We start from the raw sequence: 14,919 nt of genomic DNA, 5'->3' as shown, positions 1-14,919 counted from the left end.
AGAATAAGTGAGTAAAGTAAAGTGTTCAACCCAGAAGCAAAGAAATGACAGAGAAGGCACTCATTTCTTTGACAGTAATAATTCATTTACAATCTATAAATACTCTAAAGTCAATTAATGTTAATCATTTATGAACAGTCAGTTGAGTCGGTTTTTGGTCTAAGATGCTATTAGATAAAAGCTGGAGTGATGATGAGGTATTAAACCTGAGCAGGTTCTTTTTTGAGGCCGTTGCTCGAGCCTTGATAGATGTAGACACATCCCGCTCCTTCCTCATCATATGGAGCCCCGACAGCCAAATCTACACAAATACACACAGCCCATACGCACATTGAGCATTTCTTCATCATTAGGACAATTTTCACCATGCTCATCATCACCATAATGATATGATACAATTAATGCTTATGTTTTTACAGGGTGTCCTTATGTGCATTATCACCTTACACTTTAACGTTCCACAGATTTTCTGGGACAAGAATATAATATAATCTCAGTCTGAAACACGATTAGTGTTGAACCCTGAAACTACTCTGTTATAACCACTGCACACTCATAAAACAAAACTAAACTGGATCCTAGAGGTACTCTTTAACTTAACACAACTGTTAATGTTGTTTTCTCTGTTTGGCTGTTTGGTTTGTTTTAGTTTGTAGAGACTGGAGTAAAATTACTGATAAAAAAACTTTCATTGATGATTTTTTTAAACTACAAAAATATGAAAAGTAAAAACAAATTACAACAATATGATGAAATGAATATAATGTAGCTTTGACGTGGAAAACCTCTGTGAAGTCACACACAATGATCAGAAAATGAAAACACCTTGTTTTGCTATATAACAATGACAATATGTCTTTCTTTACAATGTGTTTCTTTTAATTTAGGTTTTCATCCATTTGATGCCATACCACTAACCAACTAGCAAGAAATTACCGGAACAAATTTCATAAAAACCATCCAACTGGACAGAAGGTCAATAGAAAAATCAGGTCAGGTGTCAAAACCAAAAAAATAAATCACAAACCATTAAACCCATCCAGATTAAGGTCACCAAGGTTTTCAATAGACAGCCCAAACATGGAATTTTTGGCTCCGTCTATTCTAGTCCGGATGGCCTTGTCCCAGTCTCCATTCTGATTGATGTAGACATAAACAGCACCACCGATGTCACCATCCTTCACAAAGAACTGAGGAGCTCCAACTACAAGATCCTGCCATCTGTAAATGAGTGACAGAAACCCGTTACATTCACAGCAAATGCAGACGTCACAGAATCAGGTCAAAACTGCTATATCACCGGGCTTACCCATCTCCGTTTAAATCAACCACTGCTAGTTCGTAGCCGAAAGACGACGCCAGGCCTTCTCCTTCGATGATGTACTCAGTGACCATAGTAGCTGCGTCTGTATCCTTCTTCAACAGAACCACAGCTCCACTGTGATTGGCTCTCGGAGCTCCAGCCACCACAGTTAGCTGGCCTTTCTTAGTCAACATCTTGCCAGAGTCGAGAGAGAATCCTGAGGAGAGACACAGCCAGTCAGAGATGAAATGATTCATCAGCCAGTGTCCGAACATTCAACCAAAAATACTACAAATGAACAAAAGTCACCAGTTAGCATGACCTCTTATTTCATATAATAAATGTTCACTATTTCTCTTATATCTTTTAAGGAATTCAAGTCATCTTAAGTAAGGATGTGACAGGCCCACTAATTGGTGATTTTAAGTCATCAACATTAGCACTTTGGGTTTTAAGAGCTCATAAATCAGAAACGTAAAACATATCTAGTGATATGTGATGGCTCAATCCGGCATACTGGACACACGTATATGAACATGCCACTGTTGTAAATGAGATATATGTGAGGTTTAGGGATGTTACGGTGTCAGTGTCTATGACAGGACAGTTACCTCAACAATTATGTGCAATGACACTTTGTGTATGAAGAAATCTTGTTGAAGTTTCATTTAAATTATGAATAGTTATGAATTTTTATTTTTTCAGTAGTTCATTAATACAATGTTTTTGTGTGTGTGAAAATTTTAAACCGTAACACCCCTAGCAAGACCATGACATGCACTTTAACAAGCATCCAATAACTACAACACCTTGTCACAACACTACACACTACAACCTCAGACAAAATGCCGCCAATGATGACATTTTTTGATCTACATGAAATGTACAGGGGTTCTTGTGGGAAATGGCTGGAATGAATGATGATCATCCCGGACGTCCCACAAACCTAAGTAGCTATTTGTTGTCAAGTGTCTCTCCGTTGTGGGATTGTCTCGGTGAGAATGAGATCTATATACAAATTCATCAGGGTCGCTGCTGGACACGCTAGTCATGAACAGAACACCTAAAACCCATACACACACACAAACAGACACTGAAGGCAGAAAGAACTTCAGCAGATTATATCTAAGGATCAACTGAGGTCTGTCAACGAAAACTAGAAGAAAAAAAAATCATGTTCCTTTTGATGATTCAAGGAAATCTTTTTTCCTAATGAATATGATGTGATGAAGTGATGTGATGAATGATACCTAAATAGCTGTTAGCAGGGACGGCCACTTCGTCAAGTCCTTCAGGTGTGGTGTATTTGACCTCATATGGTCCGTCATCATAGACACCCAACTCCAGCAGCGTGTTGTTTCTCTGCTCCAGGCGTACAATTCCTGAAGCCCCACCCAAGGTAAAGGATCATTGGAGTGAATGGGTGAACGGATGAGAGTGGAGGAGAGTGAACATGTGGGATAGTTGGAGGTCAAAGTGAAGGGAAAAAGAAACAAAAACAGAAAGTGTTTAATGGAACGATCCATGGAATAATCTACAGTGAAATGGGACTGATGCAACTAAAACAAATTTACTTCCATCTTCACCTCCCTTCTATTCTTCTCATCTCTTCTTCATTCTGAGCCATATATCTTTTCTCTCCTCCTTCTCATCTATACTCCTCTTTACTCTCCTCCCCTCATCACTGCTCCTACTAATCTATACTCCTCTTTCTTCTCCTGATCTAGACCCCTCAACGTTTCTCCTCTCCACTCCCATCTCTTCTTCTCCTCTTCTCCCCCTTTTCCATCCCTTCTCTTCCTGATCTTTACTCCTTCTCATCTCTCCTCCTCTCTCCCATCCCTTCTCTTCCTGATCTTTACTCCTTCTCTTTTCTCCTCCTCTCTTCCATTCCTTCTATTTCTGATCTTTACTCCTTCTCTTTTCTCCTCCTCTCTCCCATCCCTTCTCTTCCTGATCTGTACACCCTCTCTTCTCTCCTTCTCTCTCCCATCTCTTCTCTTCCTGATCTTTACTCCTTCTCTTCTCTCCTCCTCTCTCCCATCCCTTCTTTTCCTGATCTTTACTCCTTCTCTTCTCTCCTCCTCTCTCCCATCCCTTCTCTTGCTGATCTTTACTCCTTCTCTTCTCCCCTCCCCTTCTCCACACCTTTCCAATTAAAGCCTCCAGGTGCTCCAAACACTAGGTAATGGTAGTCCTTGGTGAAGGTAGCCGAGAATCCTTGCTGGCAGGAGCCGAATCGCTCGTGACCCCTGTCTCGGCCCTCGCAGAAGCTCCAGTCTCCTCCCTCATCACCAGTGCTCTCGTCGATTTTCAGCTGTTGATTGAGCACGTAGCAGCGGCCTGTGATGTCCCGCAACTCCTCGGGCAAGTTTGTAAACTGTTTCTTCTGGTAGCGATGTGCACATGTCTGGAACAGTTTGAAACCAGCAGATGCTTATTAACTACAGCAACAGAAATAGTGGATGTATCTGACACACACACACACACACACAGACACACACACACAAGCTAGCAAACACTGACCACAATCTTGCCCCCGGGTCCTTGACTCTGCACTGTGACACCCATCCACTGGTTATCTTTGCTCTCCTCAGCCGGGTTCTCTACACACACACACACACACACACATTAAAGTGTTTATATATTTATATAAACACAATTTATATAAATATGTACAGTATTCCAACTTTTGAAATAAAGAAAAAACTGAAAATTATTTTTATTTAAATAATTATAATGGGACATTATATAACAACTTTTTTATTAAAGGAAAGTGAAGTAGTGATTTTAACCAATTATATGAACATTACCCCTATTTATTTTACTCAATATTTTAAGTTTAAAATATTCTTGTTCTATTAGCAAGCAGTTTTTCTCGTTTTAAGTATTTTGTTTTTAAAGAAAAAATAATTATCTGCAAGTAGAATAATCTCTTAATCAGAAATATCAGATAAATTTGTCCATACTCAAGATATTGTTTTAGACATTTAGACTGTTATATTGTACTGAATATACTATTTATTAATATTATACAGTTTATTATGTACTTGTTATCAATGCATAATTTATTAGATTTGTTTTTTGTTCCATTTATACTGTTAATATATCATTTTTTGCAGTGTAAGTGTACCGTTATTGTCAAAATCAATTCGCTGGCAGGCCGAACTGGTGGAGCTGATATCACAGTTGTACAAGCCTCCTGTTATTGGTGACTTCTGATTGGATAGTTTCCTCGCCCTGGGAGCACCGACCAGCAGCCTATGTCAAAAAACAAACAAACAAGATCAAGATCACACTTACCTCCTAACTAATGCAACTTTTAGGTCATTATAGGTCATTCAGGTCTATATATAAAATATTTTACACAGTTGTTCATCTTAACTTCCTGTCCAATAATCAGTAATATTCGTAACAGCCCAGAGCTGTTAAATTTAGGACTGATTTTCTATAACAGCAGCCCTGGCAGTAGTTCCAGCTGCAAGGTTTTTTATTAAATCGGTCATTCTTCAAATTTCTTCAATTATGCAATTGTTTTACATAAAGATAGCAGACAATATCATGTTGGTCCCCCTTTTGCTGCCAAAACAGCCCTGACCCGTCATGCACTGTGTATTCTGACACCTTTCTATCAGAACCAGCATTAACTTCTTCAGCAATTTGAGCAACAGTAGCTCATCTTTTGGATCGGCTCACACGGGCCAGCCTTCGATCCCCACGTGCATCACTGAGCCTTCGGCCGTCCATGACCCTGTCGCCAGTTCACCACTGTTCTTTCCTTGGACCACTTCTGATGGATTCTGACCACTGCAGACCAGGAACACCCCACAAGAGCTGCAGTTTTGGAGATGCTCTGATCCAGTGGTCTAGCCATCACAATTTGGCCCTTTATCAAACTCGCTCAAATCCTTACGCTTGTCCATTTTTCCTGCTTCTAACACATCAACTTTGAGGACAAAATGTTCACTTGCTGCCTAATATATCCCACCCACTAACAGGTGCCATGATGAGGAGATCATCAGTCTTATTCACTTCACTTCTAAGTGCTCATAATGTATATATTGCTCATATATATATATATATATATATATATATATATATATATATATATATATATATATATATATATATATATTATGGAAGGAGTCTCCAGTGTCAGGGTTTTGTAACAGGTTGTACAGGTTGTGTGTTTCTTTATAGACAGCTGGAAGGAGTTCGCTGTTTCGGGGTAACATGACAAGCTGCATTTTTGTCTTATTAGCATTTACATAAAGAATACAGAATATGTTACTGTTTGTAGCTTGTAGAAAACTTGTTTCACAACAAAATTATAAATAAATAAAATGGCCTACATGCTGCCTGCCCTTTTCCGCATACACGAGCTCAAAGACTAATTTCTGAATTAAAATCTGAAAGCCTAAGCTGTGTTTAATAAAGATGGTAGCTCCGACACTATACATCACACTTTTATTTACAGTTTAACAGAAGGACTGATCGGGTTGTAAGCTTTCCTATTTTAAGCTATAAATTTAACAGTAAACTGCAGACTTCAACTTAAGCCAATAGCGATGCTTATAGACTGTAAACACTGGTGTTAGAAAATAAACCGTAATAAAGTAAACTGTGTAATGAAAACACTATACAAGAATGTGTCTCTAACAGACACACCAGAGCGTGTTTGAAAGACTTAACAAATGACGACGTTAAAAATCATTTCAGAAGCATTCTGACGTCATTTCCAAACATAATGCTACATTTTAGTACCAACAGCTTGCCACTAATGGAGTATTTGACTTTATATCAACATTGATATATTTTATTGAGTTGTCTATGAACTACGATCTGTTTTGAGGTGACACATTTTAGTGGAATGTGTGCTTTATATCACAAAACAAGACAAATGTGTCTCTATACACCCCCAAAAACCCTCTGTCTGTGTTAAAAACTGCAGCTCCAGTGTGCCGCACATCATTCATCTAACTCTCTCAGACTTTTTCAGGAAGAAACGACAGAGCCATCCATTCTGCTCTCGTCTGAAAAGAAGAGCAGCAGCACTGAGAGGACAACCGACACACACAGGGCAGAGGCCATATCTCTGCTTTCAGCACATTTGTCTGACTGAAAGGCCCTTTTCTTCTTTTTCCGATCGGCTGCTGCGTTGATAACATTCATCCAGACACTTCAGAGTCGGCTACACAAGTTCTCTTTGTGACCGTAAAACAAAAAGCGTCTCTGACTGCGCTGGAGACTACGTTACCCACAATGCAGCGGGAAATGCCCCGGGGCAACATCAAAGCACTCGGCGATCAAACAGGTCTGCTCTGAGGCTTTGTAGTTTTGAAACAGATACAGCTCAGGAAAATGCAGGAAGACTTTACTCGGCTATCAAGTAACACAACGGTTAACTAGGAAAAAAATAAAAAGGGTAAAATAACAAAGAAAAATGTCTGCTACAGAACACAACAAATATTCACATTCGGTCTGCAATATTTAACAACCTATCAAATGTGCCATCATTGAGCTTTAATTCGGTGTATGCAGGAGGTCATGGTCAGCGAGGTCAAATGCTATAAGGGCAAAATAAAATAAAAAAGTGCACTCATTCATTACATAGTCCTTACAGCTAATGATTTATCACTTCTGGGGATTTTCTTGCTTGCTAATGAAAATCTGAGCTAGCTTAGAACAAAAGCTGTAATGCAGCCATTGACATATTCCTATCCAAATATTGTAACCTTGTTTTGAATTATATTTTAGGTACAGCACGATTTTCGTAATGGAACAGTCCCGTCATTAAGGGAGGAGTCTCATGCATGATGTACTCTTTTTGGTTTTGAGGACATTTTCACCTAAAATTTGAATGATATGCTGTCGATTCTTTTCAGAAAGTACGTCTGTAGTTCGAGAAATATTCATAATATTAATTTGACAGTGACTGGGATATTGGCTTCAATTGCCTGAACCAACCCACCATCTAAGTTGTTGCACAAGCCAAAACAACACAAATCGAATGCGCTGACTGTGTTGAACCCTAACAGGAGCAGGACAAAAGAAGAAGGACAAATCTGTGACTTTACCACGAAAGCCCTCATGTTTTGCCTCTAGTCTGTTAGAAACCCGCTGCACAATGGAAGGAGCAGCCAACAAACACATCCTAATCATTCAAAGAAGGTGAAAACCCCATTACTTTCAGCCAACTACTATTGGCAACTACTGCTGCCAAGCCAGAGAAAGAATCTGTTTATCCTCTGAATTCCCATGCCTCATTAAAACTTCATTGACCTCTAATTAATGCAGCCTTATTATTCTGTATTCATCCTTTGAGACACTTCGGGTGCAAATGTCACCTTCATAACACTAGAAGTCAGTGTTCAAGTCAGTTACAGTCTATGACCTAACAATCTTAAAATAAACCTTACAGGTTATTGGGTATAGGTTAGAAATCTGGGGCGTGGCCATTCTTATTTAAGCTCAGCTGAGCGGATCTCAAGAACAATAAATCTGAGTAAATTTGCAATGCTGTGCTAATCTGTACATGAAAATGATAGTCCCTTTAGCTTATTTCTTCACTTTAAATCCAACGGTCATAGGTTTTGGATGTTGAAGTCTTGACTACTTGCGAGTTGAAACAAAAGCTTATCTTCAAGCTGAGTTTAGTCACCTTTTTAAGGCAGCAGGTGAACTTTGATTTCTGAGTTCTAAGTTTAACCATCTTGGATGACTAAGTATGTTCATCTGTGGTCTCTTTATTGTTCTGGGTAATTTAGCAAGACCTGGACACTGTGGCAATCTTTGTTTGGCACTCAAGAGCCCTACAGATCGTCACCATATGTGGTTATTTTCTATAAATAACTATTAAAGATAAAATCCTTTAAACCCCAGGTTAACTCTTTAGGTCCATTAAACCCGAGCTATCTGCGGTATAGATAAGAGATCAATTGGATCCATAGTTTACTAATCACTGTGGTGTACTCGGGCGCACTGCAGCAAACATCTCTAATTTCACCCCAAGGTGTTTTATTTTACATGAAGGAAAAGCCCTGATAGAAGAACAGGCCCTTATGAAGCCAAGCTCTTTTACAAGAGCTTACAGAGAAATGGGTCAGATTTTCCAATGAGACAAGCTTCTCTTTGTGTTGCTAAATACATACTTGGCATTTGCCTCAGTCCAATTTGCACGTTCTGAATTCCAGTGAGGCATTCTTATGAATTTCCAATCTAATTTTAAAGACTTAATGCCAAGACATTGTAGAGCTGCTATTAATAAATGTCATGTACAGTACAAGCAGGTCAATTGTACTTGTATTTGGGTCAATATGCTGTAATTAGGAGTTAACCAGAAGTTGATCCAGCACTAGGATCTGTTAATGGCCATGTCTTTACTACAAAACATATATTATTATTTGAAATGCTGCTACTTCTATCTAGATTAAGTCATGTATAAATGTAACTTGGGTACAAAGAACTGGTATGAAATATATTGCACGTCTAATCAGTTACTCGTTATTTTACGCTGACATTTGACAATCTGAAAACTCCTCTAATGTATCATATATATCCTACTATTGAAAGAAAAACGTGTTATCTTCTCCTCTGTCTTCTGCTAAACCATAGCTCTCTCTCTTTATCTTCAAATTCTCAAGTAGACATCTTCCCTAACCAACCTCAAAACCGATATCTGATCAAGCAGCTGAGAGCATGATTTCATTTCTGTCACATTTCTCCCAGAGGGCTTTGCATGACCCTGCTAATGAATTCTGGGTAAAAGGTTATGCATATCCATTACTCCCCCATCCTTCAGCAGAAAATCTCAGAAGCCACAGTTTCTCAGGAATTCACACAATCGTATTTCCATGAAGATTTATGGTTAGGGTTAAGACTTGGAGCAGGTGGTCATCTTTTAATGGCGGCATAACTCACAGAGGAAATATTTCTAAATCAGCAAGTCTCGGCAAGCTCAGGTTACCTGAGAGAAATAAAGAGAGCAATGATGTGCAAGCGAGATGTTCATACACTCAACACTTGTAGATTTGCTTACGTAGTGGAAGAGGGACGAAGCTACCAGGTGCTGATACTGTATGATCAACATGGCTGTCTTGAACATCTTAGAAACGTCTTTCAGATTAGTGTGATTTATTTTTCAACATGTTTAAAATGTATTGTGTTCTGCTACAGCTAGCGGCATCACATTATGTCATGTAACATCGTTTGCCATCGATTGGAAAACTTCCTGGTAGTAAAAACCGTTCCTTTTGAGATGATACTACCCTTCGAAAAACTCGTACACCAGACGCTAGAGTACATAGTGCATAGTGTGTAGTGCAGCATCTCATGTGGGATACAGCTTGAGAGGTTTTAGCTACTGCTTACAGTAAGGATTATTAACATCATCCAAAACACCCTGCTTTGCGAGTCCTTGGGAGTACAAGTGCAAGTGATAGCACTAATAAAGAATGACCGGTAGTGTTAATAATTAACCTAGTTCTATGACTGTACAGGAAATGCAGTAAAACACATAGAACACAACACTGGCAATTCATCTAATCTAATACTAACAAACTAAACCATTTACAACCATTTTTAAAGTGTTTACTCTGCCTCTATTTCTAATCGATACGAATTCACAGACATCATAACTGACCTCACATGCACAAATGCAGTGGTATTATTTTTGTCCCAGTCTTATCCAGAACCTGTTACCTTGCAGACGTGGCAGCCAACAAAAACATCGAATAGTTCAAAGAAAGTGAAAAAAACCCTTTGCTGTTAGCCAAGATCTAAGTGGAAACTCAACAGCTACACTGGCAATCGGAAAGATATGATGCAATCCTTTATTTTTTTAACATTTTTTATTAGAAAGAAAACAATTCTGAATCATAATTCTTATCTTTAAACTGTAATTAATGCAGCTTTATTATTCACTGAAATCACATAATGGAGGTGGTAGCTCAAGTGGTTAAGGCTATGGGTTGGTGACTGGAAGATTGGGGTTCAAGCTGCCACCCCTGGGCTCTTGGTAAAGAGATAAAGTAAGAGAAGGAGTAACAGAGGTTAGGGAAGCTCTCTTCAGCGTCAGTTCTGGAGTGTTTTCACGACTTTCCTTTTGTTCCATTAATTCAAGAGGGATGAAACGAGAGGCTGATGAAGGAATGACTATTTACTGCTGTTATAATATAAATGATAATTGAAATTAACTTGTTTTACAACATTGAATGTACCTAAAGAAAGAAAGAAAGAAAGAAAGAAAGAAAGAAAGAAAGAAAGAAAGAAAGAAAGAAAGAAAGAAAGACATGTAATGGCTACTGATTCATATTGCCTGAGGCCGTCAGTAACAATAAGCACTGACCAGAAATCCTTCACCACTCCAGTGTGCCAAAGAGCAAATATGTCTCATCTTTAAACTATGTAAAACATTTTACTCTGTAAAGATTACAACTAATGAACAATTTCTGAGTAAATTTTTCTGACAGATAACACATGAAAGAAACTGCCAGGAACTTGTTTCATCAATGAAAATTGCCAAAATCTACCGTTAATCACTGTGTATAATTTCTTAAGATCAGCATCAGTGCCATGATAAGTTTTCTGTACTTTATAGAGAGGAAGAAAAGGAAAGATTTTCTCACATGTATTAACAAAGTCACCCTCTTTAACAACACGGGAATTCAATGAACACAAGCATCTACTGTTCTGTGTTCTTGCTTTTATTTTATTGTGACTGAAGAATCACGAGGTGCCTTATTGGGTTGTACAGCAACGGCTTAGTGATTAACACAGAGAGTGAGCGGAAAAGATAAACAGATGCGGGGGAAGAGAAGGACACGGTGAGACAGAGCGAGAGGATCTAGAAGTAGATTCTTAAGTTTTTTTAATCCAGTTTATTATCATTTGAGTCCTGGATATTTTCTTCTTTATAATGACGTATGAATCATGCCCTCATTAGTGGATTATTGAAGGTTTATGGTATCCAGAGTGAGACCCAGCGGCTCGACAGTAATGCAATAGAAGGACTTGCAGCCAGGCCTGGCTGACCTCCACTATTGGATAAACAGTTTTAAGCCAAGACGAGTCTGCACAAATAAAGACAAGCAAACAAACATGCAGACTTATCCGACATGACACACTGTATATGTCAGGAACTGTGAGGAGCGGCTTTCACTTGTGGAGGGTCTCAACTAGGCGTGTACAAATATTTACAAATATCTAATAATACACTCAGGACACAATTCAATACCATGTTTGGTTGGATTATCAAAATATTACCAAAATCTGATTGTAGAAAAGTGACAACTTCCTAAATCGTATACACCGATCAGGCTTGCTAGCATGCTAATATTACTTCACACAAGGGCTTGCACAAGAGGCAAAATGAGGGACAATTAAAATAATGTCAGGGAACGACAATGATGAACACATTTGGTGTAAATGAATATCTGCTGATGTAAGAGGTCAGTTGTCCATTGATGCTGACATAAAGACAGGTACAAAAGTGGAAACCTGATCTGACATCAATGTTCTTCCCTTTCATCTAAGGGAAGCTGCTTCTGGTCTGTTATGTTTAAGTGAACCAAAAAAATGCAATAGATACACTATACAGCCAAATGTTTTGGGACACCCCTCAAAATCAGAGACTGCGAGCCAGGTCAAAACTGGGACGCCTGCCTTCACATGCACATGAATGTAATATGGAGTTGGCCCGCTATAACAGCTTAAACTCTTCTGGGAAGGCTTTACACAAGGTTTAGGGGTGTGTTTATGGCAATTTTTGACCATTCCACTAGAAACAGGAGGTCAGGACTCTGTGCAGGCCAGTCAAGTTCCTCCACATCAAACTCACTCATCCATGTTTTAATGGACCTTGCTTTGTGCACTGGTGCGCAGTCAGAATGAAGGGGTCATCCCCAAACTCTTCCCACAAAGTTGGGAGCATGAAATTGTCCAAAACGTCTTGGTATGCTGAAGCATTAAGAGTTCATTTCACTGGAACCAAGGGGCCGAGCACAACCCCTGAAAAACAACACCTGAACCTGATCTGGAGGGGTGTCCCAAAACTTTTGGCAATAAAGTGTATATAAATACAGTTTAGTTGTGATCAGTAAAACCTCTGCCGAGGAATAAAAGAATTTATTTTTGTATCTTACTCACATACAGATCAATGGATTGATGTATTTAGCTTCATTCTTGACTGAAATGGTCATAACTAAAGCTGTAAAAGTGTCGATTCGTATTCGGCCGTACCCTTTGGATAAATACATGTTCCGTAAGACTTAATGTAAAGGATTATCAATGCATTCTAGCACTGCTAATTAGTGTAGTCTGGAATATCTGGACAGTTTGTCAGACAACACACACTGGAATCAGTGATTCCAGTCCTGGAGCACACAGCATAGTTCCTTGTTAAACCACCAAAGTACACAAGACCCATGGTTCTCAAAGTTCTTGAAGTATAGCCAGGGGGCTCACGATTTTCTCATTTTGTTACTGTGGTGTAAACCACAAGCCACCATTATGGAGTATGATGATTATAAATGACGTCAACTGGTAAACTGGTATCTAATGTCTAATGAATAATTTCTTGAGTACAGTTAACAGGGTCCTTGGCCATGCATTAGGGAATCCAAACACGGTATGTATTGCCGTGTTCCTTTAAGAAAAATCCGCAAGAAGGTTCTTCCCAATCTGACATAGCTTGTTTTTACATGTTCATCCAATGTTCCCACTTACAAAGTCATAATCTTGATGTTTTAAGTTTAAGTATTTCATTTGCTAGGTATCTACTATAATGTTGAAGATTCACTAAATTGATTGCTCTAAATTAGCTATTGACCCTTATTGCAGCAAAGCTCAACCAAAGCCTACAAAGAAGCTCATGAGCAGGAAGCTGAGAGAATCAAAGGAAGGAAGGGGAGCCTGTTTCCACATAGACTAGCCCCATAATACACCGGGATATGGGCCAGGTTATATATATGGTGATGTTTGGGAGATGATTAGGGGGATTTCTTGTTATATCTGCATTGTTCTCCAGAGCTGGAGCACATTATGATAACTGTTTATTATTTTTTTTAACTATGAGCAGAGGAAACACCAGCGGATATACCATATGTTCACACACACACACACACACACGCACACATCCAGGTCCGGTTTTCATTTTCTTAGGAGTTACTTTTGACTCTGCAAATCCACCACACCTTTCTTAATGGCCTCAATAAATCTGCCGGCTTTTAAACCTGGTTATAATACGTCTCATCTTTAATAACCTTCATGCAAGATTTTGCTCAGGTGACATGCATTCAATCCCAATCCCAGTTATCAAAGGCTGTTGCTGTGGAGTAATAACTGAACATTTCTTTTCTCGTTAAAACAAGCACCAGCCCAAAATAATTACCTTACACTCCCTGCCAGGGTACAGGCAAGTCAAAACCGATCAGTTATGGAAGCCGGGATCTGTACTCAGCCAGGTTTTAGCCGTCCCTGCCAAAGTTTTTATCCTGACTGATAGTCTCAGCATTTCTTCACCTTTATGTCTTTTCATGTTGCTTCAGGCTAGGAGCTGAAGGTAACCACGGCTTTTAACAAACCCTAAACAAATGTCACAGCCCATGGCAACAGCGTGCAAAGAGACGGTCTTTACTGTTAATTTGTACTTCAAGCCATGCATGGAAAAGGAAGCAAATTGGTGCGTAAAAGGAAAGTACTTCATTGTCTTAATGATATGATGCTGTTATACAACTGCTTTATAATCCATTTGACAAAATATATACTCGTTGGCCACTTTATTAGGAACACCCGCACATGCATGCAGTTATCTGATCTTAACCTGTATCTGCATGCTATTATGCACTTTACTGCTAACACCTGATTGGCTGGTTGCAGGTTTACATGTGTCCCTCTGAAAGTGGACCGTCTGTACGCTGTGAATTTTGCTGGATATCTAACTATGCATCTAACCTGGCTATGACACATTTACTGTACTGAGCCACTGAGGCAGAGGTGGCTCAAGTGGTGAAGGCTCTGGGTTGTTGATCAATTTTTACAGAAAAATGTGACGTTTATGTTTAAAGAACCTACAGTTTCTTTGTAGTTTTATGTAATTGATTTCTTGTATATATTTTAAGAATTTTATATACATTTATTTATTATAATATTTATTACACGGATGTCAGTACTGATTTGACAGGGACATCGTTGTGTAATTCGTCTGCACGGTTGTAATGAAGGAGAGCCGTAAAACAATTTCCTTCCGCCTGCGTGTAGATTATGAATGATTTGTCACACACTGACAATCTGTCACCGATCTGGTATTTAAATCCAATATTCGAACCAAGAGCAGTACTCAATATCAGATCAATACATCCGTCACACATTCTTATTCATTGCTTGTGTCAGTGCAAGCGTATCTGATGTATGGGTGTTCAGCTCTGGCTTTGCTTTGTATTTGGTGTAGCTCTGAAGAAGCAAAATCAAAGAGAGGTATTCGGTGACAGTGTGCCTGAGCTCTCTCTCTCTCTCTCTCTCTGAGTGTGTGTGTGTGTGTGACAGTTGCTGTAAGTGTGTACAAAAACTGTCAGTGAACGTTAAAATTCACAGTCACAGAAATATGCTCGCTTACACAC

At 39.0% G+C, this 14,919-nt stretch overlaps 1 protein-coding gene across 2 annotated transcripts in view; it reads right to left on the bottom strand.

Moving 5' to 3' along the window:
- Nucleotides 1-14,919, bottom strand: part of itga6b (integrin, alpha 6b) — a 28,718-nt gene that overhangs the window by 9,196 nt on the left and 4,603 nt on the right. For both annotated transcript variants that reach the window (XM_058380579.1, XM_058380580.1), the window contains exons 2-8: nucleotides 4,437-4,564; nucleotides 3,830-3,909; nucleotides 3,452-3,713; nucleotides 2,554-2,685; nucleotides 1,310-1,520; nucleotides 1,028-1,221; nucleotides 207-301 (exon numbers count right to left, since the gene is read on the bottom strand). In XM_058380579.1, the coding sequence (XP_058236562.1) occupies nucleotides 207-301; nucleotides 1,028-1,221; nucleotides 1,310-1,520; nucleotides 2,554-2,685; nucleotides 3,452-3,713; nucleotides 3,830-3,909; nucleotides 4,437-4,564 (1,102 nt within the window). The remainder of the gene's footprint in view (nucleotides 1-206; nucleotides 302-1,027; nucleotides 1,222-1,309; nucleotides 1,521-2,553; nucleotides 2,686-3,451; nucleotides 3,714-3,829; nucleotides 3,910-4,436; nucleotides 4,565-14,919) is intronic.

This window comes from Hemibagrus wyckioides, linkage group LG26, assembly GCF_019097595.1.
Source record: "Hemibagrus wyckioides isolate EC202008001 linkage group LG26, SWU_Hwy_1.0, whole genome shotgun sequence".
NCBI classification, from domain to species: Eukaryota; Metazoa; Chordata; class Actinopteri; order Siluriformes; family Bagridae; genus Hemibagrus; species Hemibagrus wyckioides.
This window is presented reverse-complemented; position numbering and strand designations above follow the sequence as displayed.